Source organism: Macaca fascicularis, chromosome 5, assembly GCF_037993035.2.
Source record: "Macaca fascicularis isolate 582-1 chromosome 5, T2T-MFA8v1.1".
Taxonomy (NCBI): Eukaryota; Metazoa; Chordata; class Mammalia; order Primates; family Cercopithecidae; genus Macaca; species Macaca fascicularis.
This window is the reverse complement of record NC_088379.1, coordinates 144,865,416-144,889,664: the sequence shown is the minus strand read 5'-3', so window position 1 is coordinate 144,889,664 and position 24,249 is coordinate 144,865,416. Positions and strand designations below refer to the sequence as shown.

The window sequence follows — 24,249 nt, the reverse complement described above, 5'->3', positions numbered from 1 at the left end:
TAAAGAAGAGAAATGAGTAGGAGGAGGTGGGACCCCAGACCGGAAAGTGACCCCAGATATTTGCACATGAGAATTCTTATTCTTGCAGGAATATGCCTGGCAGGTGCATTTGGCGTTTTTCAGTTCCCACAGTCAAGTGCCAAATCTCAGCCGGCTTCCCCTCACCTCCTGATGGGATTACCCCCATGGCTGTCTCCCAACCCTTCCTGCCCACTTTTCTTCTGATCCAGCCCCATTCTAATCTCTGCTTTACCTGACACCAGCTTAATCTCCTTAAAGTAATGCATTTAGCATTTATTCCCTTTAAGAACCTGCTGTGGCTCCTGATGGCTGATGGTCGAGTCGGCTGGCTCTGCCTGCATGCAGACCTGTCCATGGCCAGTCCCACCCTGCAAAGCTTTCTTCTCACACATCCTAGCAAACACCCCAACTTTGGGTGGCCACCTCCCTCCTTGCAGGTGGCCGCTCTCCTTCCTTCCTTCTCTTCTCACTCAAATCCAAATCTACACTTCCATCAAGGCTCCCAGTCAAGTCCCCGCTTATCCATGAAGCTCTTTCCAAGTAGAACCAGAGAAATGTTAGGGCAAGTAGAAGCCTTGGAGATTACCTGGGCTGGCTTCCTCATTTCATAAAGGAGAATACTGAAGCTTAGAAATGTTCAGTGACTTGCCTCAGGTCAAACACTGCCTAGAACTCATGTGCCTTGTATCCACATTTGGGCCTCTTTCTATGCCATACCAACGCTCTGCCCATCCCGGGTCTGCTCGGCCTGGCTGTATGGAAATCAAATGGAAACAGAACACTTGCCACACAGCTTGCCTCTTGACCAGCTGGTGCCATCCTTGAGCTCTTCCATGAAGTATACCTTGTCTCTGCACTCGGATTTCAGTCTCCCTCCAGGACAGAGGCCACGGCTGCACTGCACCGAGAGTCTAAGAGCCCCACCATAGCCCCTGCCATTGAGCTAGGGTACTGGGCCTGTGCAGACTCCTTGAGCAATCAAAGTTTTTCAAAAAGTGGGATGTGTATTCAAATTGAAAGAAAACTTTAATAGCAAAATATACATGCCACACGTCGTGTTCTAGTGCTCAGACTTCAGGAGGAGGTATACTTGTTTTCTGAGCAATATTTGCATTTTAACCATGAAGTGACTTACTCCACATAAAATCCCAAGCAAAGCTATAACCACAACCCATACTCCTGGGGGGTGGCATATCATATTAAGCAAGTCGGTTGTTTGCTTATTTGTTTTGTTTGTTTGTCTTAGCTGTGAGTGTTCTTTAAGAAAAATCAACTCTAAGATCTGGAAGCTGAAACTGAAAATGCCACTAAGGATATGCAGTGCTGCACAGCTTGAAGGGAAGGGTCTGAGGCTCCATGTTCTCAAACCAGATCCCTGAACCTCTATTAGGCCAGCCACCTTGGCAATCAATTTGACTGACCTAGTCAGCCTTCCTTATCTAAGTCTCTTAGCAGAAGTGAATCAGAGTATTCCAGACCTCTCTAGGTTCCTACCCAGGGTGTTTGTGCATCTGACTGCAGGATATATTTGGGCTGTGTCCCCAGGAAACCTCTGAGAGGTACTAAGAGTGACTGGGACCCTACTACAGCAGTGACAACTCTCTCAGTGACAATGACTGTGGCAGGACTGTATGGCCATGCTGAGAGCTCCACATGTGAGCTCTCAGCACCCTGTACATGAATGTTCACTCCTGAGGACTTACATTTATTTATTAATGGGGACTTAGAGACCCCATCTTTCCTTCAAAATTATCTGTGACTACATCAAAGAAAAAAGGAATCAAGATTGGCCTTGTCAACCTTTTTTATATGCTTCTAAATATGATTAAGAGGTAGTGTTCTCAAGGCCTTCTATAGAAAGTAACCTTCAGTATAAATTATCCCCTGAGAAGCTAAGGAAAATAAAGAAGAGAATCTCACTCTGGCTGGCTTTTCCCCTGTGTGGTATCCTTGGGATCCGAGAAAGATTTCAAGTTCAGTTTCTAGGTTTGTCATCCCTACTCACCCCTCCTCCACTCCTCAGCAAGTTTACAGCCGTGTATATTTAGTGTCAGCTTCCAGAAAAGGTTTGGTTGACTTGAGAAGGGTTTAATAATTGCCGATTGAGAAATTGTGTATTCTTAAAATGGGGGAGAGGATAAAGGGAAACAGAAACACAAAGGGGAAAGTAATTAGTTGGGCCAAAGAACAAGAAACTATGTCTATTAGAGAAATGGTCCAAAGGGAAGGAAGACCAGAAACAGGATCCCTAGTGTCCAGGAAGCTTTCTCAGGTTGACAAGTCTCCTGAACAGCAGGTCAGATCTCCCTGTCCTACTCCAGCATTAATCACCCTGCCCCTCCTGTTCTGATGTTATCCTCCTACAAGCAGTCACCTTGGAGAGAAGTGGTAGTGGTTGCAGCAGCTCTTAAAGGAGGCGTGTAACTTTAGGTAGAGATGTGTATGTATGAATCATGGTCATGCTGTAAAGCAGCCCGCCTGGATCTGGGAAGCAGAGCGAAGGTGGGTATGAAGTCAACTAGCTAGAGGAGAAATTACCCCAAAAAGCGTTTAGGCTTTTAGAAGGGATAAGTGGCAAAAAATATTTGGTGCATAACCCCCATCTTAGAAGGCCTCTATTGTTATAGTCAAAAAGGTGAATTTATTCCTCACTAAGTTTCCCATCACCTTCCCAAGGGCAATTATACTGTGCACAGGATAAACACAGGACGTATAAAGAATATTTATTCTAGAGTCTCGTTTCGTATTTAGCTACCAACTTAACTTTTATCCTAAGTAAAAGTGGTCATCTGTAAACAGGGATGTTTTCCCTCACATGGCTGAGGAACTGATGTGACCATTAAGAACCAAAAAAATCTGAGCTGAAAATATAGGCCCCACCTAAAGTTTCTGATTTCCTCATTATTAATAGGGATGATACTGAGAGCAAACCTTTATGAGCGCCTACTATAAGCCAAGCACTGCTGAATCATGCTTCCCAAGAAGAGTTCTGATTAAAGAGAGTGAAAAGTTTAAGATCTGTAGAGAGGATGATTTCTCATTGTTTGCAGATTCCTTTATCCCAGTTACCATATGTATGTGTGGTGTGGAGTCAAGGGCTGTGTTAGACCTCTTTAAGTGCTATATTCTTTCTAAAACTTATTTTTATGTCTGTGTGTCTCCAAATCTTCTCAAGGTTAAGAAAATACCTGAGCCATTTCTATTTTTTGGAGTGCCCAGTTATATTTACAAAATGAAAAAATGACAATAGAGCTTTTTTTAAATGCAATGTTTTTATTTTTAAAAATAAAGCATAGGGCAATTATACTGTGCACAGGATAATCGCAGGATGTATAAAAATGTTAATTGATAATGGACTTAGAGCAGCCTGATCTAATAACAGGGCACAATTTTTTTGAGACAGGGTCTCACTCTGTCACCCAGGCTGGAGTACAGTGGCACAATCACAGCTCACTGCAGCCTCAACCTCCCAGGCTTAAGCAATCCTCCCACCTCAGCCTCCTGAGTAGCTGGGACTACAGGTGCACACCACCATGCCCAGCTAATTTTTTTATTTTTAGTAGAGATGAGGTCTTGCTGTTGCCCAGGCTGGTCCTGAACTGAACTCAAGCAATCTCCCCACCTCAGCCTCCGAAAGTGTTGGGATTACAGGCGTGAGCCACCACACTCAGCTCAGGGCACAATTTAAAGCTATAAAATAGATGCTATTTTTCAATCCTCTCAGGATTTCTCAGTGACTGTATATGTAAAGTCTAGTTCGAAGAATATGTCTAAAAATCTAAACTCAAGGTTCTTGTGGATGCAAAGCCCAGGGTCAGGTGCCCTGATCCCCCATAGGCCCTCACAGACCAGGTATGAGCCCTTCTCCTACACTTGCTTCCTCTAAGAAGCTGGTTGTCAGCCACAATCTTTATATAAGGAGAAATACCAATCCCAGATTTCTAAGTGTTTCTGTTTTTCTTTCTGCTTCCTCGTGTTTTTCCCTGCTGTAAGTCCTAGCCTTCTCAAACCCCACCACCGCAGCTGGGCAGGCTTCTACTCATAGGAATGGGGACCAAGGGTGGGGAAAAGGGTAGCCCTCCTCTCAGAGCCTTAGCATCACATGGTCAAAACCGGCTTCCCACAGACCAGTTTCAGCAGTCGGGAAACCGGCAGAGCAGGCTGACATGGGCCCTCCCTCTCACAGCCTCTGGAAGGAAGGAAGCATATGGGGACACCAGAAAGGCTGCTTGTGGAAGGGCTCTTCTCAGGCAGTCAGCACTGATGTCTCTCAGCGCCCCGCCCCCCCAAGGCTGTGGAGGTTCTGGAGATGATGGCAGAAGTGCCCTCGCCTTCCCTCCACAGCATGCCCTGAGCACTCAGCTTCCCTTCCCTTCTTCCTGTCTTGTAGTGGTTGCAGCAGAGAGCTCCATTTGGCAGCGTGGTGGTGCTCTTGTCTATTAATGGAAACATTGGCCTGTCTCCCAGTATAACACAAGATAGGCCTATGCATCAGTTATGCAATCTTTGCTTTGATGACTTCATCAGAAAGGGTGGGTACAATAGGCGAGAAAGGCTCGGGTTGGGGAAAACAGTAGCTCAGGAGGGGAAAAGAAAAAAATCTCCCTAGCAGCTGAAGACAGCTGAGACTGCTCCCCTCCCTATGTTTAAATCAAGGAAAGAAAGGTAGCAAACATATGGGTTAAAAAAACCTAATGGAGCAGCTGACAAACCACTTTCAGTCCATGTGTCCTGACAGCGGCCACTTGCATGCCGGCGCAGAGGCTGTGCTCGTCTCAGTGGTGCAGGTTTCCCAGCCCTGGTGACTCAGGTTTTCTTACAGCTCCACGGGGAAGACAGTCTGTGGAGGCAATGGCAGTTTTCACCCACCTCTCAAGTTCTTGAACTCCAAAGGTCTGGCTGGTTCTGGCCATGCACTGTGGCTTCAAGCCTAAAACAGAGAAAAGCCACAGAGAGCTGGGTGGTGCCACAGAGAGCAGGCTTGTCCAGGTAGACCCAAGAATTCTTGGAAGATGGTCAGTACCCTTCCGCTGGCACTTAGGAGCTCTTTGTGGGAGCAATAGAAAGCTGACCTAGTTGCTGAACCTGTATCGAAGCCCAGTTGTTGAAGCCACGTACAGGTTTGGAAAGGGGTCCTGCCACTTAAGCATGTCTGTTACACCTTCTAGAGCATAAGGTGGGCTCAGGGAGAAATAGTCCAGGTCCCAGACATAACCTGGGCCCCTCTTGAACTCACTCTACATTTCATTCCATATCAGTTTAGCATTATTCTTAACAAGCTTTTAAAAATAATACTATAAGTAATATATATTCATAACAGAAAATTTGAAAAAGCATAAAAATAAAAATCTCTTACAATTCTTGTCTAACAAGACTATCCAGTGTCAAGTGTTTTAGAAACTGTTTTTTGTGGTTTTTTTTGTTTTTTTTTTTTTAGTTTTAACACCTGAGGACATAAAGAAAAAAAAAAACAGAAACTGCTTTCCTCCCCTGCCTTTCTTAACTATATATGGTAAGCTTTTTTCTATGTGATTAGATAGTCTAAGGAGGCATGATTTTTATTGGATGCCTAGTATTCATGGTATGGATATACCATAATTTATTTAATCAAGCTTCTATTGTTGTACACTAATGAACTTTTAACCAATTTAGAATTGCATTGGTGGTGGAATTAATCACAAGAAAGGATCAAAAGGACTCTTATAATTTACATCAAAGGCAGAAGAAAAGCATAAGTCTCAAAGTTGTGTTTCCATTGGCGGGACCTATGGTAACTATGTTCAAAGCACTGATAAGGACAAATGGTATTTTTGTTGCTTTTATCCCCCCAAAAAATGGCCTTGAAAGGCTGACCTTCCTGTGGCTGGTGGCATCCTCACATTTTGCACTGGACTGCCAACTTTAACCCTTTCTTTAACATTCAGCAGAGGGTCAGCTCAGGAGCTTGGAGAAGCAGTCCATTATAGGGCCATCATTTTGTCCTTTCCAGTTATACCTGATACTGGTTTAGGCTAGAATTCATCCCAGCCAATTAGTCAGATGAGTTCAGTAAATCTGTATTTTGTTGCAGCTGTGGCCCTAGCTCTGTGCTGGATACTGGGGAGACTCATAGTCTTGGTCCCAAAGGAGCTAAAAGCCTTGCCAGGAAGGATGCCATAAGGATATCATCCTGCCAGGAAATTATCACTTGGAAGCATTTGGAAAGTTAGAACTTTCTACCTCTCCCATGTTACTTAATTAAGAATCAGTAGGGTGTGTTTAATTGTGTATATACCATGATCATAAGCATAAAAATATGTTATTGCATATGGGAAAAAACTAGGAGGAAATATAAAAACATATCAAATATTAACAGTGGTTACCTTTGAGTGTTAAAAATGAGTGTTAGCTTTTTTCTGTATACTTTTTTCTGTATACTTTTCTGCATTTTTTTTTACTTTGTACTTTTTTTTTCTATCTATAGTTTTCTGCATTGTTTTTCAAATATTCCCAGCAATTGGGAAGCAGAGGAAGGAATCAGTAAAGTGTATATTTTTAAATAATTGCCCTATCAATTAAGCAGTTAGCTCCTAAAATAATGGGGACCAAGACATTTTTTTTTTGTTTGAGACAGAGTGTCGCTGTATCGTGCCCAGGCTGGAGTGCAGTGGTGTAATCTCAGCTCACTGCAACCTCCACCTCCTGGGTTCAAGCAATTCTCCTGCCTCAACCTCCTGAGTAGCTGGGACTACAGGTGCATGCCACCAAGCCCAGCTAATTTTTGTATTTTAGTAGAGATGGGGTTTTGCCATGTTGGCCAGGCTGGTCTTGATCTCTTGACCTCAGGTGATCCGACTGCCTCGGCCTCTCAAAGTGCAGGGATTACAGGCATGAGCCACCGTGCCATGACAAATCTTGTTCCCCATTATTTTAGAAGCTAAAGCTAGAACCAGAAACACAGCACTTCCCTCATCCTGAAGGATGCCCTGCATGATCAAGAGGTTTTGGCAGTAAGAATAATAACCATAAGCTGTTTGTTATATATTGCCAGTCACTGGGCCCATGGTGGAGCTGAGTTTCTACCCAGGCCTGTGGGGTTCCCCCAGTGTACACTGTTCCTTTCTAGAAGCTGAACAAAGAGCTTTGCTGAACCCATTTAGAAGCCTTTGCATTGGGCCTCAAGTTACTGCTGTTTCAGTGATAAGCCTCCTAAATTGATGAACTCTGCCTTAAACGCAATCATCTTGGGACACAACCATCACACATCACAAAACAATCCTTTTAATCCAATCTTCTTCAATAATCTGCTGAGACAGAGGAGTTTAGATGGGGTGGGCCCTTTTGGAGCTCTGCTATGAATTTATTGTAAACACCTCTCCAAACCCACAATAAAAATTGTTCTGGAAAAAGAAAGTTTGTAAAAGAAAACCAAATCTCTGCCTTGACAACCTGATCAACTTCAAAGGGAATTCTAAGGTTTTATTTCATTTTGTTTCTTCCTTCCACTTATGGTTGAATGATCTAATTTTATGCCCTTTCTTTAAATGTCAAAGTTGATACCACAGAGGCACCCCAATTTTGGGTACCAGGCAACATATAAAAAAAAATGATGCATATTTTGGTGCTCTTTCAGTTGCATCCTTTGATCCCAAGGGTTTCTACCTTTTTATTCTATGCCCATTCCTCTCCCCACCCCCTTCCCATTTCTTTTTACTCCAACATCCTCCTGGGTGGTCTGCTCAATTTAGACCAGATGCATGTTATGGTCAGTGGAAAAGTCAGAATCCCAGAGACGCCACCACCAGCTGTGGGACATCAGACAAGTTCCTTAACCTCTCAGAAATTCGGGCTTTAAAAAAAAATAAAAAACAAAATGAGTTAAACATACAGGTGAAAGCCCCTAGCAGAGTGTTTTGCAATGAGTAGGTGCCCCATAAGTGTTACATTCTTCATATTTGAAGAATTCTTTCAATCAGAGGGAACTTTCCTCAAATCATAGCTTTCCATAGTTCACCTTATTACACCAGGGACTTGTAGGTCTAGGGATGTCTGATGCTTCCTTAGCAAGGGCATTATGGGGGACTCACCCTTCCTCAGTCATGGGTGTTCCTCAGCCTCCACAGCACAATTGTAACTGGAGCAGTCCCTCCTGGAAGAATTGGCTCCTTTTGGCCCTGGGCTCCTTTCAGAATTCTTGGGTTTGCATTGCAAACATCACTGGCCTGAGCAACCCTCTGAAAATTTTGAGAATTTTGTTCCAAAGCAGGAAACTTCGCAACAGAAACCTAAGCAACTCAGCACCCTGACTTGCTTTTGAAAATGCAGCATTGCAATCTAATCAGGGCACAGGATTATTTGCCCCTGTGATTCTCTATGGGACATCGTAATCACCTGGCGAGCTTGTTAAAACACCTCCAAAAGTTCTAACTCAGGAGGCCTGGGGGGAGCCTGGGAATTTGCATTTCTAACAAGCTCCCAGGTGGGGACTAACGCATTTGATCCTGCAACCACATGAGAACCCCTAATTTAGTTCTTCATTTTTCCCAAATTGCCCATACTTGGAATGGGGAGGTTTTAGAGTATTCGTAGCTATTTCCTTTCTATGGCACTTCATTAACTATGTCACCTCCAAAATTTCCATTGTCAGGAGTCTTATGAGTATGGTTTTCATTTCAGAGGGTGGGGACTGAGAGAGGTCACATGGCTTGCCTGAACCTCTGGGAATCACAGCCAGGCGCCTCTGTCTAGCCATCATGGGTGTTCGATTCATCCTGTGCTGCTCAATAACATAAAACTGCTGCGCTCTTTGGCCAAGCAATTGTCACGTTAGCTTTCACCTCTGATATATACTTTCGCCTTCTCAAACTTACTAATAAAACTTTCAATAGTATCTTTGCAGGAGAAAGCCTCTGGATTCTGGTGAGAGGTTGGATGTAGCTATCTTTTGATATATAAAATTTAGTTGAAATCCCACTTGGGCTAAAGATTCCTTCCTTTAAAAAAAAATTTTTTTACTTGACCCAATTCAGAGTGAGTGTGTGTGTGTGTGTGTGTGTGTGTGTGTGTGAAAAGCACAGGTTTTCTGGGGCATCCTTTTTGTTTATGCATTGATTTATTTTTACTCTTTCCTGCCACGAACAATCCTCATCTCTGTCCTCGTGTCCTCCCCAGCCACTAACACACACGATGTGACGGGGCCTGAGAAATGCGCCCGCCGGAGCACACCGCAGCCTCGCGGGCTCCCGAGCGGCGCGCGCTGGCCGAGGACCTCCAGGGCCCCTCGCGGGTCTCCCGAGCGCCGCCGCGCCGCCGCGCCGCCCCTGCCAGCGCCCGGGACGGCCTCGTGGGCTTCTTTGTTAGGGCCGCCTGCGCCGAGAGGCAGTCTCGGTCCTACCGGGGGCGCACGGGCCCCACTCCTGACTTCTTAGCCGGAGTCCCCTAAGGACTTGTAAGCATATAGGCTCGAGTCGAGAGGCTAAATTAGGCCCCAAGGGACTTTTTCAATAAAACCCTAAATTTCATTTAAGTTGTTCGTAGGCCAAGTGATTGCAAGGACTCTGAGCCGAGGCAGCAGTGCCGGGCCGACCCAAGGCTCGCTCCTTACCGCCCCCTCCCCGCGCCGGCTTTGTGCAGCTGGGGTCCTGGAACCCGGTCCCTCCCGGGCTGTCGGCCCTGGGGTCTGGTGTCCGCCACCCTTCCGCCCCGTTGAGATCGCCACTGCCCCCCTACCACACTCCCAGCCCTTCCGTTTCCTTCCACGTCCCCTTCCCGCGCCCTCCCCCACCTGAATTCTCCCTCCCCTCCGGCTGGAAGAAAAGTCGGTAATAAGAAACCAGTTCAGTGTCAGTCGGAAGAGGGGGGAAGATAACCCCAGAGATACACGGCAATGGAGAGAGAACTCATTTTGTGTAAAGAGGGCCTAGAGTCACCAGGGAATTCCTGGATTGTCTCAGGCTGTCGTGTGTGATGTCCATCACGCCGTGCGAACACCATCTGCTCGGTATTATGCTCTCAGTTGCCAGGCTACCTGCTGTACGCAGTAACACTTGACTGCCTGGCTCCACGTTCGCAGCGCTCGCCCAGACGCGCGGGGCGGGGGCTGCGGAGGGGCGGGCGGGAGCCCTGATTAAGCCATCTGCGAGGGGAGGGGCGCGGGCGCAGCGGCGGCCGGGCGCGAGGCCGGGCTGACACCACCATCTGCTGGGGCGCAGTAAGAACGGCAGCTGCTCCGCGTTCCCCCGGCGAGGGACGCCTGGAAAAGGCTGAAGCCCTGGGCGTTCTGAAGCCCGTTATCCACTGGGTCCCTGTCACCCCAGCCTCCTCGCCGCCGCCGGCCGTCTTTGGTTCGCCGCCAGCAACGCTGGCCCCTCTCACCCAAACACTATGCATGTTCTTGAAAACACTTCAGAAAAATAAAGCTTCCCTACGCACAGATTTATAAACAACTGGCTGTTCTTGGGAGATATTTTTACCACAACTGTTTTTTGAAGTCAAAAACTGCCTGTTTGGGGGAGGTAAGGGTGCTTTTGACACCTCCTACCTCACTCTAGCCTTTAGAATATTGCTAAGATCTTTTCCCTGGAGGGGAAGATATGTAAAATAGGTTCGTTGGTTTTGATTTCTTTCTCCTCCCTTTATTTTACTGAAGAGTGAGAGGGTTAGGCGAGTAATGAAGATCTATATAGCCAGTTGGATTTTTGAGGGGAAGAAACTGTATTAAGATTCTTGGGAGAAGCAAGGGAGGTCGTTGGGCAAGGAGTGGATTGGAGAACAAGCCAGTAATTACAACTAAAAATACAGCATCATTTGGCTTCAAGGCATTACATTTCGCATGACGAAAGCTCAGCCTGGTTTTCTCTAATTGCACAACACAGTGTGTGTCCTTCTTAGAAACAAGAGCAGTGACTTGAAATCCTGAAATCTGACAGACTATTTCTCATTAAGCCCTCTTAGACTAGAGGTTAAAAGAAGCCATGTATTATGAAACAGTTAGTGGCCTCGGCCAGCTTAATGTGTAAGGCAAGTCACTGAGTACATCGTCACACTTTGCAATACACCTCAGAGTCTGGGGCTGTAGGCGTCTCTCATCCACTGTTGAATGCCGCAGAGCTTGTTGGGAAAGTACTAAAGATGTTTCATAGGGAAGGCAGTCCTTTAAGAATGTACATAGTGGCTGGGAGCAGTGGCTCATGCTTGTAATCCCAACATTTTGGGAGGCCAAGGCAAGAGGATTGTTTGAGGGCAGGATTTCAAGACTAGCCTGGGCAACACAGTAAAACCCCCATCTATACAAAGAATTTAAAAATTAGCAGGGCATGGTGGCATACACCTGTAGTCCCCCCACCTACTCAGGAGGCTGAGGCAGGAAGATTGCTTGAGCCCAGGGGTTGGAGGTTGCAGTGAGCTATGATCATACCACTGCACCCTAGCCTAGGCAACAGAGTGAAACCCTGTCTCTTAAAAAATAATAATAATATAATACATACAGCCCTTTCTGCCTGTAGGTCTTCAGTGAGAAGCCTGAAGGCAAAACCTCTAGGAGGGAATTATTTGGGGAAATACATAATCCTGGGAAGTAATAACATGACTATCCCTTTGGGAGGGTTTTTTTTCACACTGTGCTTTTGAAGTATTTCTTTTTGGCCCAGGAAGACAGGGGCAAAAAGCGGTTTGATGTATCATCATCACCCCATTTGCCTCTCTCTTTCTTTTCCCAGTGGAGAGGAGGCTGGGAAAGCAACACTTCTTCACTCCTTACCACTTCCCCAGCTGTGCGGGCTGGTCACACAGGACAAGCATATCTCAAAGTGCACAAAGATAAACAGGGTCATCCCAGACCAACCCTTTCAAAAACTCAAGCTGAAGAAAACTTTATCTTCCCTTGGGCCTCATTTTCTTTCCAACTCTCTCCTTCTTATCAAAACTGGAAAGTATCAAATATACTGAGACAGAAAAAACAAACTACATATCTGCATTTTTGCTGATTGACTGTTTATATGTCAGTGTGAATTCATTTGTTAAAGTGTAAAGCCAATCAGCCATTTGTCCCTAAAGGTGCCAAGAAACAGCTTTATTTCACTGCAAGGAAGGGCTTGGAAAACAGGTAGCAAATACTTGGGGGGAAAGGGAAGATCCTGAAATATCTAGGCCCCTGCAAGACTTAGTCCTGAAGTAAACTTTTTGGGAGCACAAAGGTTCCTGGTATTTTTTAGTATAAGATCTTTTTGTTAACATCAAAAATATTTCCTAGCTATCTTTGTGTATTTATAGAGAAAATACACAAAGACACAACGTTTTATTAATTTCAGCTACAGCATTTACACATAAAAAATAGAACACAGTACACTTATGAGAGACACACTATATAGGTCTACAGGCTGTTCTTAGGTGCACACTTAACACCATGAAGACACTGCCTGGGAGAGGCCTGAGCTAGTAAGAGTACTGAATTGAGAATCAAAATTACCGTTCTGCTTACTGATGTAACCAAATACCACCTGTATGTGCCCCGATAACTAATGAAATAATTTTTTAAAATTTAAGTTTAATTTTTTTAAAAAGTAAAGACAAGCTATCTGTTAAAAAAAAAAAAAATAGCGTTCTGGTTCTGCTAGTTCTGTGTCTTCCATTCATTCATTGTGTGACCTAGGCTACTGTATGAACAAACCAGAGCTTCTTGGGCAAGTGTTTCTAGGGTAAGAGGAGTAGCGTTTTGGTTTGGTTTGGTTTGGTTTTTGTTTGTTTTGCTTTTTTGTTTTGTTTGGAGGGAAGAAGAGCAACTGAAGAGGCAGTTGAGGTCAGTCATAGTAGAGAGGGCAGCCTGCATGGTTCTACAGCACACCACGGGAGGAAGGGAGGAACACAAGCCCAAGCCATAGGGAGTCAAATCCAGGACTGTCTCTCTAGGAGAGACAGAGACAAACTTCACCTATTTGCTTTGAGAAAAAACTGCCAACATGTTTAATGGTATCTGCGTTGGAAAGGCAATAAAGTAAAAAGAAGAAAAATATTAAAATCCAGTTTGGATTTACAAATTTTTAAATGATAGAGTTATTCACATTTGCTTCTTACTATTTAGGTCTCATAATAGTGCTTCACAAAATGACTGTGAATGTCCTTATATGTGTGCCCATTTGATCTGTGTCAACTCCTCCATGTTCACATTAATTACTTGAAACTTTAATGAGGTAGAAGGAATTTCTGCAGAATGTTCAGACAGTACTTGCCACTGCTAGGCAGACTTGGTAGAAAAAATAGGAAAGGAAGTGTCTAGAAATTGAATCTTTGGGCCACACACCTATTCTTCCCATTCACTGTTTTCCCCTAATAGTCCACACTGTCCAGCTTAGAGCATAAACTTCGCCTCTGAGCACATTCTCCATGTAGTCACCTGGGCTTGACCTCCTCTTCCCTAAGGACCAGTCCTTAAAAGTTGCCATCATTCGACTGGCTGACATATAATTATAGAATCAAGAGACCCAATCCAACACCCCACGTTTAAATTATCCCAGACATAGAAGACTCAATTCTTTTTTTTTTTTTTTTTTTTTTTTTTTTTTGAGACAGAGTCTCATTCTGTCGCCCAGGCTGGAATGCAGTAGTGGTGCGATCTCGGCTCACTGCAACCTCCGCCTCCCGGGTTCAAGCAATTCTCTGCCTTAGCTTCCCAAGTAGCTGGGATTACAGGTGGCCACCACCACGCCCAGCTAATTTTTTTTTTTTTTTTTTTAGTAGAGACAGGGTTCCACCATCTTGGCCAAGCTGGTCTTGAACTGATCTCATGATCCACCCAAAGTACTGGGACTCTCAAAGTACTGGGATTACAGGCACGAGCCACGGCACCTGGCCAACTCAATTCTATTTTTAAAGATATTAGGAGATTACATAGCTTTGGTTAGTGTAAAACATTCCCAGTTCTCACCATCAACAACTCTGGCCAGCAGGATTTTTCTTTTTGATATATATATAGCTCTCAAATGTTGCAACTCGTTAGAATTCCATCAAATATCAGATCTGTTGATTAACAAATTCCTGCAGTTTTCTGCAAATGTCCCTCCTACTTGCGAAGAAGACGTCCATTTTGGCCAAGTAAACAGTAAGAAATAAGGATTAACAGGTGAGGTCAGGATTTCTCTGGTGTTCCAGACTTTAGGTGAGCTCAGCCTGAGGGCTCATTCCCTTTCCTTGGAGGAACACAGGATGTTAGTTGAAAATCCTGTCCATATGCAATAGTCGGTCCCATCCGAAACAGACTGGACTTGGGCTTGGATTTCCCAGAGCCATGCTCTCTTACTGTCCCTTGTGGCCTCTCTCATTCTACTCAGGTAAGGTCGGGTTTGAGGCTACTTTTATGGAAATGCAATGCGTGCCACTCAAAATGCCTCCAGTCCATAAGCTGGGACTTCCGCCCCATTCCCTTTTTCCAGGGGCTTCCCTTCAAATGGCAGTGAGTCTCCATGGAGAATCCCTTCATGTCTCTCTCTCTTGTCCTCCCAGGAGCAGCATCCAGTTGGACTTCCCCGAACCACAGGCCCCATGCAGTCCTCCGTGCCCCCAGGCTCAGGTGGTATGGTCTCAGGAGCCAGTCCTGCAGGCCCTGGCTTCCTGGGCAGCCAGCCCCAAGCAGCCATCATGAAGCAGATGCTCATTGATCAGCGGGCCCAGTTGATGGAGCAGCAGAAGCAACAGTTCCTGCGGGAGCAAAGGCAGCAGCAGCAGCAGCAGCAGCAGATTTTGGCGGAACAGGTAACATGCGCCCTGGCGTGATTCATTCATTCAGCAAGCACTTATTCAGCACCTGCCTGCTGCCTGTGAGGAAGTCGCAGTTCACATCCTCTGTCAAGATGCTCACGGTCTAGCATTTCCCAGGATCACAGGAGAACCTGAAGAATTTAGACCTTTCAATTAGTTAGGGTTTTTCCTATAATGAATTAATTTGTTCTTAAAAGACAGGCTCCAGCCATCAATTTGAAGGCCTGTGTGTCAGAGACATTTCTTTGATTCAAGCCTGGCCCCTTTTCTTCTGATTTCTGGTACAGGGGTCTGTGTAATCAGCACATGGTGGGGACTGTCTCACATGCTCCATAAGCCGTATTATTTCTAGCATGAAGGAAAAAATAATAATTCAGAGAACTCTGTTTCTTAGAGGAAATTGACAGGAGGAAGGATTGAGGAGAATTCTATAGAATGGGTCATGAACAATGGATCGGGAACAATAGCAGAACAATAAGGCCTGCAGAAGTACCTGGAAACCTGAACTCTGGGTCACAGACAGGGTGCAAACTTAAGAAAACTCCCCACAGCTTTTAAAACAGCTCAGGAAATCTGTGAGTTAAAGGAAAGCCTAACACAAATACAGCTTTACCTTAGGCATCTTTGTCCACCCTCGCCCTACAATTCCTCAGCTTTGAGAGAAAGCCTTCCCTGCAGACTGATCCTGTAGGTTTCCATTTGTTTTGTTTTTAGAGATGCCCATACCTGACTTAGCATTATCCTAGGGAAAGGCCTGAGGCTGTCCGCAAGAGATCCCCAGGTGGCTTCTGTGGGTCTGCACAGAGAATCTTGCACAGCAGGCTCTTTCTTATAGGAGGTGTAAGGTTGTCATGTAAAGCTGAAGGCTCAACATAGGTCTGCCTCACAGTTATCCTTCTAGAATGTTCCTGATAGGGTCAGAATTTTGTAAATTTTTTCTTAAAGAAATAGAGACGGGGGTTCTCACTATGTTGACCAGGCTGGTCTCGAACTCCTGGCCTCAAGTGATCCTCCCATCTCAGCCTCCCAAAGTGCTAGGATTACAGGCGTGAGCCACCGTGCCCTGCCAGAATTTTGCAGATGTACTAAGCATCCACCACCGTGTATCCTGTGTAGGACACAGGCCCATTGAGGTCCCTACTAACCAAGAACAGCAGTTCAAAGTAACACCAGGCATCCCCCAAAGAGAAAAATTGTACTGCTGAGCACAGTTCACTTACGTTCTTTTTTTTTTTTTCTTTGCTTTTGTTCCTGAACAGCTGTGTAATTATCTCCCTTTTTACCAAGGTCAGTCCGCCGCCTGGCAGCTATTGTACAAACAAACCTCTATCCCTCTCACCTACATAAGGTGTGCGACAAGGAGCCATGCTAATCTCTCAGGCAGTGATAAATGGAGCTGCCGAGGGCAGCTGGGCTCTGTAAATCCTCTCCTCAGCCAATCCCAGGAAATCTCAGGTGTGCCTGATGTTTTGAGTGATGGCTTTTGATATGTGTGCTGTGACCAAAGACACAAAGAGGGCCCAGGGCAAGCAGGCAGAGCTCAGCTGTGCGGCCCAGGGGTGTTCCCACACGGCGAGGCCAGCCCCACCCTGGGGAGCACAGGGCGTGGGAAGAGTGTGAGAAGAGACACGTCAAGACGATGCCCCCAGACAAGGAGGTGAGAGGTCAGGGGAGACCCCTCAGAATCCAGAGCATGGAGAGAGCTGGGGCTTCTTGGGAAAGACAAGGGAAATGGGAGGCTGTGACCTGCGGATCATTCCGTAGCAACTGTGTGTACTAAAAGATGATGAGGGATGAGGGGAGGGTCACTTTCCTCAGCGCCAGGATTTGCCCATTGTTTTGCATGTGATGTGATTTTGGAAAAAACACTGAACTTCCCTCTTCATCTGCCAGATTAGGTTTTAATAATTTCCCAGCCTTCCTCATGTATCTGCTCTAAGGATCACATAAGATCATGTGTGTAAAATGTTTTGGAAGCTGTGTGTGCTGCACACATGTATGTGGGGGCCTGTCACATGGCCCTGGTGTCAGGGAATGTCATGTGAGAGCTGTAGCACATGGCCCAGCCAGGTCAGTGGAGCATCTTGTCTGCACCTGAGGAGGATGCAGATTTAGTGCAGATTGTCCAAGTGCAGGTCTACAAGGAGTAAGTGCTCAACTTTTTTTTTTTTTTCTTTTTTTTTGAGACAGAGTCTTGCTTTGTCACCCAGGCTGGAGTGCAGTGGCGTGATCTCGGCTCACTGCAACCTCTGCCTCATGAGCTCAAGCAATCTTCCCACCTCAGCCTCCAGAGTAGCTGGGACCACAGGCAAACACCATTACACCTGGCTAACTTTTGTATTTTTAGTAGAGATGGGGTTTCACCATGTTGGCCAGGCTGGTCTCGAACTCCTGGGCTCAAGTAATCTGCCTGCCTCGGCCTCCCAAAGTGCTGGGCTTACAGGTGTGAGCCACAGCACCCGGCCAGCTCTCAGTTTTTCGTTTTGAGAGTGAATATTGCCAGATCAACACCAATCTTAGTTGCTGCAGCATTGAAAGTGTCCTCACACTTTGGATTTTGGAAACAGATTTTGGGTTTCCTGAAAGGACATGTGAGGGAAAACAGAAGGATTTGGGATCTTACATATTTTGGGAAACTTTAAAATGATTCTCAGTAGACTTGGCAATCAGAGCAGAGCAGGTTGAAAGTAGGCATGAATTCACATTTAATGCCATATTCTCAAAAAGTGCAAAGCACATCACCTCTCATCCATTCACAAAGGTTAGACAAAACTTAGAAACATTCTAGATCATGAAGTCCCATCATTTTACAAATGAGGAACTGAGGTTATGTGAGGAAACTGAGCTTATGTGATTTATATGAGATCACAGAGCTAGAGACAGACAGAGCCAGGATGGAACTGAGGACTCCTGATTCCTGACTCCAGGATACACCCTTAGTCCCCCACAGGCTGCCAGGGGCTCATTCCTAGTCGCAAGTAGGACAATTAAATTCTTATATAATATGGGAAGTTTGACTGAGGAGAAGCTGTTAAATGCTCAGCTTACACTCAGTAATGCCCTTCTGTTGCTGCCTAAAAGATTTGCGTGGTTTCTTGTCTACACATTATTGGTCTACACAATCAATTAATTTCAACAGTTTTCTGTAGAACATTATGGTAGGGACCACGGGATGGGGTCAACAAGTCAGAGGCTGTTTTTTTTCTTTGGTTGCCAGAATACTGGCTGGCCTTGTAGAGAAGAGAAAAAGAAAAGAAAAGAAAATTATAGAGCAGCCCAGGAACAAACACAAGAGAAAAAACTGAAATAAACACATGCGTTAAGAGGTGGTCAGTGTGTGTTATTTTTATAATGAACACTAAAGAACAGGGACCTTGTTGTATATTCTTTATAGCCCTTGCAGATGAAAGGTACTTAATGAATATTCAGCAGCTGCAGGGAGCAGGTTAAACAACATCCCGAAGGTCATGCAAGCTACTTGACGGCAGACCTAGAACTAAAACCTCTTTCTCTGCTCTTTCTACATCACTCTTATTTTCTTTCCCTTTGCACATACAATGTGATAATGATAATAGCCTTCCCAGTATATTGGTAGCAACACTAGCAGTGCAGCATCCCCGTGAGTGGAAGAAGAAAGACTAAAATGCAGGCCTCCTGGCTTGCTGGTATATGTGGAATCCCACGTGGTTTCCTCAAAGCGGTAAATGCTGAATCGTTTACTTGTAGAGATGTATTTTACAGGCAGTGTGGCTTCATGGGAATAAGATTAGCCTTTTTTGTATAACCCCTGAGGATCTCATCTTCCTATGCCCAAAGCATCCACTTAGGTCATTAAAAAGCAGTTGCTTCTCCCTTTGAGCTCAGTCCCCACAGCGCTAAGGAAAGCATGCAGGCTGATGTTGAGCAGTCCACGTCAAAACCCCTTCCCTCAGCACGCATTCTTCATGAGCCAGCAAGTCCACATATCAGAAATACGTGCAGATGTTCACGAAAGGCATGTACAGGAATGTTCATAGCAATCACATTCGAAACACAAAAACTAGAAACACCAAAGGTGACATCACTAGTAGAATGGGTAAATAAATCATAGTATTCCATTATATTCATATAATGGAATACTATCCAACAGTGAGAATGAACAAGCAACAAGAATTCACATCCACATGGATGAATCTCACGAATACTGTGGTGGATGCAAGAAGCCAGATAAAAAAGCAGCATCATGTGAATAATTTTCTGCAAAGTACAAAAGCAGACATAACTGCTGTATGTTGTTAAATGTTAGGACAGTGATGCCCATGGGTCAAGGGAGGGCGATGACTGGAAGGGGCACGAGGGGCTCCTGGCAGCGTTCTGTTACTTGATGGAGGGTCTGGTGGCCCTGAGTGTGTTCATTTTGTGAAAACCTACCTGATTGTATCCTTAGGCTTTGTGCTCTTGCCTATAGGCATATGATTCTTCAACACAAAGTTTAGTTTTGGGGAAAACCCTACCTTCCTCAGAACTGCTAGGATATTGAATTGTGTGCTTGCTCCCTATCTCACCTCTCCACCCCTCTTGTGTTCTGTCGTTCTAGCAATTGCAGCAATCACATCTACCCCGGCAGCACCTCCAGCCACAGCGGAATCCATACCCGGTGCAGCAGGTCAATCAGTTTCAAGGTGAGGCCAGTGCAACCTCTCTCATTTTATACCTTCTAGAGGTGAAGCATAAGTGAATGTGTAGCCAGAGTCATTGCCTTACATGCTGTATTTGTGTCCAGGAAATACTTAAACTATTTAACTACTGGTAGGTTAAGAGTAATAACCAATCAGAATGGATTCCTAGAGACCTCCTGTTGTGCCAGGCATTAACCTTTTGGTCACTGAGTCACAGAGGGGTTCTAGAAAGCACAGGGAAGGGTCAGGGTAGCTGTGGGAGTTGGGACTAGAACAGCTGTTCTTTACCAAAGGTACATAGTATTGCAATAGATTAACAACCAGTAAAGATATACTGGTGCCTGTTGGCTCCATATCAACTTTGTTTATGTTTAGATCGTCATCTTAGTGACTACAGGGGCAAAAATCTTGTGCCACATCTTTTTTGCCATGCCAGCAGGTCACCTGACCAAAGCCCTTAACTCTATAGCTGAAATGGAAGAATCTGGCTTGCAACAACCACTAGTCTCTGCTGAATGTAGAAGACAAATAGGGCCTTCAGGCTGATTGAACTGACCCTGTAGCCATTTGTGGGAATCCTAAATGATGACCCAGTAGCAACGGGTGCACTGTATGTTAGTGTTGCACTCCTTTATAAATGTGGAAGGCCCACTCAAATATCAAACCCTTCCATCTCCAACAGAGAGATCCCTTGACTGTGTGCGGTGGCTCATGCCTATAATCCTAGCACTTTGGGAGGCTGAGGCAGATGGATCACTTGAGACCAGGAGTTCAAGACCAGCCTGGCCAACATAGCAAAACCCTGTCTCTACTAAAAATGCAAAAAATTAGCCGGGAGTGGTGGTGCATGCCTGTAATCCCAGTTACTCAGGAGACTGAGGCACAAGAATCGCTTGAACCCGGGAGGTGGAGGTTGCAGTGAGCCGAGATCGCACCACTTCACTCCAGCCTGGGCAACACAGCGAGACTGTCTCCAAAAAAAAAAAAGACACTTGGGGGTCTTATATGGGGTGAAGAAAATAGCCTGAGGAGCCTTCCTAATCTTATCCACAGGAGTTTTCAGGGGGCTACAGGGTTCACCTAGCAGCAGAAATCCTAATCCCATCCTCTGCCCATTTTGTGGGATCCATATCAATGGGTCCTAGCTTCTCAAAAGTCACCTATTCCTTTAAGAGTCTGCAAAAAGCTATGAAGCCTCTTGCACAAAAATGTATAATATGTAAATATATATAAACTTTTATATAATTTCACAAGTATCCCTGAACTTTATCAATAGACTGAGTGAAAAATTTCTGATCTAAGGTAGCATTTTTAAGTCTTCAGATTGCAAAACACAAGGTTATTGAAAACAACTTAGTGGGTCACAACCAACATTTTTAAAATGAAATACAACAGAAATTATCAGAGCATATCAGAAGCTTTTCTTTCTGTTTTAAACCCACATGTATATATCCTGGATCATGAACTGTGAGTTGTAGTTTACAGTCTGAAAGCCATTGATATTTACTGACAGACCACATTGAAGATCACCTGTAAAAATACTGGGGCTTGAGAAGCTACCACTCCCTTTCACCTCTGGGATGCTTATATCATGTTAGATCCTTTGGCCTTGACACATTTGGCCTTGACACAGGCAAGGACAAAAGGAATTGAGTTATCCACAGGTGTTCTGTGCCCTAAATCAGTGTCAGGGGTTTTTGAAGAATTATGTTTCTAATTTTGCCATGGGTAGGGAAGAGTGGGGACTAGTCATCATTACATATAGTTGTTGTTGCACATACAGAGCCCTCCTTTATATCTATAGTTCTCAACCTTTAGCCTGCGCTGAAAGCACCAACAAAGCTTGTTAAAACACACACAGTGTTTCTGATTCAGTATATCTGGAGCAGGGCCTGAAAATCTGCATTTTTTACAAGTTCCCAGGAGTCACTGATTTTGCTAGCTAGGGAACCACGCTTGAGAGCTGCTGCATTATATTATGAACGAATTAAAAACATAAAAGCTGATAAACCCAGCATAACGTCTCTTGAGTTTTCCAGGTTCATAACTCATGTATTATTTGTGGGGAAAGGGGGCCACCACAATTTAATAATTTCCCTGTGTTGCAGAACATAGACACATACTTATATGAGCTATTCGGGATGTTTTGGGTCCAGTTAAAAAGTTCTATTCCAGGCGGGCACGGTGGCTCATGCCTGTAATCCCAGCACTTTGGGAGGCCGAGGCAGGCGGGTCACCTGAGGTCAGGAGTTCGAGACCAGCCTGACCAACATGGAGAAACCCTGTCTCTACTAAAAACACAAAAAATTAGCCGGGCGTAGTGGTGCATGCCTGTAATCCCAGCTACTCCAGAGACTGGGGCAGGAGAATTGCTTGAACTCAGGAGGCAGAGGGTGCGGTGAGCCAAGATTGTGCCACTGCACTCCAGCCTGGGCAACAGGAGCAAAACTCTGTCTCAGAAAAAAGAAACAAAAAAAAAACCACAGAGACAAAAATTAAAGTCACCTGAAATCCCACCCTCCAGAGATGATCAATCCTATTATTTTATTTCTATATAAATAGATACCCGCAAAAACTGGGATTGTACTGTACATGTGTTTTTGTAGCTGACTTTGCCACTTAACAGATCCTGATGTTATTCTTGTTTATACTTCAGAAGCAAATTATTTTGCACTCATATAGAGACGATGTGTCATCCTCAACCAATAAGATACTATTTTCTTTGGAGGTGAGAGAGAATTCACCTTTGGGGCTAAATTAGAAAGAAATGGCTGATCACTTTGCATTTTCTATTCGTGACGTGGAACATGGTTCAGTAGAGAATATTGTCAATAAAGCCAGTGTGACATTTTAGGGTCCTTGAGCTGATTGGTTTGAGATATATAATTTATTTTACTATCTTCAGTATTTTCATGTGTTTACAGACACCCTAGATGGCATGATGTTATGCATCTGGGAAAATAGCAAACTGAAAAATAAGAAATATCATTCTTGGAGAGAAGTTTTGTTAGGTACAACTTGCATGAGAACCTATCCCATACTCTCACCATTATACATTTCAAAGGCCTTAATGATTGTCTTTCCCTCATTAGGTTCTGGACCTCTGAGCAATGTTACATGACTATGGGGAAATGCTTATTTTTTTCACAAATACAGGCTTATTGTGAGTGAAAATAGAACATAGACTTTTTAAGCAAAAAGTTGGATACTATCGTCTCTCTTTGAATATACAAGATTTTCTTGGACATTGTGATGTTAACCAGCAGACAAGAAAATTAGACTACAGTGTCTCACAATAATATGTTTTAGACCAAAAAAAGAAAAAGAAAACATAATTTGTGGTTTAACACATGTAGTAATCAGGTAAAGACAAGCTAATTCCTTGGACACATCTGAATTTTTTTCCTTTGTATATTTAAAATCACGGAAGGCATAAAACTAGATTAATAAACGTCTTTTTATTTCTCTTAAGTGAAAAATAATGTGGTGATTGCTGATTTTAAAATGCCTTTTAAAAATAAGAATTACATCAAGATAGTGCAGTCATTTACACTAAATAAAAATAAAGATTGGCTTGGATTAATGTATCACTGCCTATTAAAAGGTATTGTAACATTTCTGCCCTCTAAAGAAAGGAACCTATTTCTCATTCACAAAATTATTCCAGACAGTATCCAGTCCTTTAACATATCCATTATAAACATACCCCAAAATGGCCAAATTATAGATGTCCTTTCATCTATTTCTAGCAGCCCATCAGACTGTTTATATAATTTGGGTCTACCCAATCAATCTCCGACTCAGCAATATTTTTCCCTTAAATTTTTTTTATACATAACTCAATAACCCATTTCACCACAGTTGATCTTATTGGCCATGGAGTCAATAAAAATTTAGTCGTTAAGGTCTCAAAACTTCATGACAAGATTACAAGTTGCAGTATATACTACCTTTGAGTGTTTTACTAGGAACTTTTGATTTTTCAAAAAATCACTTAGATATAATGAAGCTTAAAACAAAATATGAAAACATTTCTGGGGATTTCCCCCAGATCTTTCAGGTTTCCTGATAGAAACCATTTCATTTTTCAATGCAGTATGATATTGATCTCAAGCCACAAAAACTTGAGACATAATCAAAATTCCCGTAATTTTCTTTCTTAAAGAAAGGAAGAAAATATGGAGACATATTTTCAGCCCAGAAATCAATAGCCACATCAGGAAGACAAAAACATGCTTCAGTTATCTGCCAGGGTGCCAGGTTTAACAAGGTTAGACTATTCTCATCTGGTTTCTCATCACAGTTCCAGGTGGGATTAAATTTGCTTAGAATATTGATTGGCTCCCATGCTGCATCTTCCTCAAATGTCCAGGAAAAAAACTATTTTTCTTCTTCTTATAGACTCAGTCATTAGCAGGAACATAGAAAAATCCATTTTTGTGCACCTCCTAGCCCTTTGCAACATTGACTGGTGTTCTACCGGTGACATTTCCATTCTCTTGGCTGTTTGGAAATTTCCTGGTAACATGTAAAGAATGACTCACTCAAATGCCTAATTAAGGTTGAATGACTTGGTGTGGACACTCTGGCCACCTTTTAAACAGCATTATTAAAACTGTGTTAGCAATTTGCTGAGAGAAATAGTCGTTGCCGATTTGAAGGAATGGACTTTGCTGTAGAAATGCATAAAGTTGGGTGCAGCACACCAACATGGCACAAGTATACATATGTAACAAACCTGCACGTTGTGCACATGTACCCTAGAACTTAAAGTATAATTTTTAAAAAAATTAAAAAAAAAAAAAAGAAATGCATAAAGTTTATGGCCAAGTCGCACGTA

At 44.0% G+C, this 24,249-nt stretch overlaps 2 protein-coding genes and 1 long non-coding RNA gene across 8 annotated transcripts in view; 1 reads left to right on the top strand and 2 right to left on the bottom strand.

The window, feature by feature from the left end:
- The window catches only part of MAML3 (mastermind like transcriptional coactivator 3), a 435,952-nt gene that overhangs the window by 407,349 nt on the left and 4,354 nt on the right, over positions 1-24,249 (top strand). Inside the window, exons 3-4 of the mRNA XM_005555953.5 lie at positions 14,497-14,745; positions 19,328-19,412. Of these exons, the coding sequence (XP_005556010.3) occupies positions 14,497-14,745; positions 19,328-19,412 (334 nt within the window). The remainder of the gene's footprint in view (positions 1-14,496; positions 14,746-19,327; positions 19,413-24,249) is intronic.
- Positions 3,275-10,101, bottom strand: LOC141410340 (uncharacterized). The gene is made up of 2 exons (XR_012435127.1): positions 8,088-10,101; positions 3,275-4,951 (listed from the first exon to the last, which is right to left on the bottom strand). It is a non-coding gene; the product is annotated as an uncharacterized lncRNA (long non-coding RNA).
- MGST2 (microsomal glutathione S-transferase 2) overlaps positions 13,946-24,249 on the bottom strand; it is a 58,896-nt gene continuing 48,592 nt past the window's right edge. For all 6 annotated transcript variants that reach the window (XR_006698016.3, XR_006698018.3, XR_006698019.3 and 3 more), the window contains one exon: positions 13,946-14,882. The gene's annotated coding sequence lies outside the window, so the exon portion shown is untranslated. The remainder of the gene's footprint in view (positions 14,883-24,249) is intronic.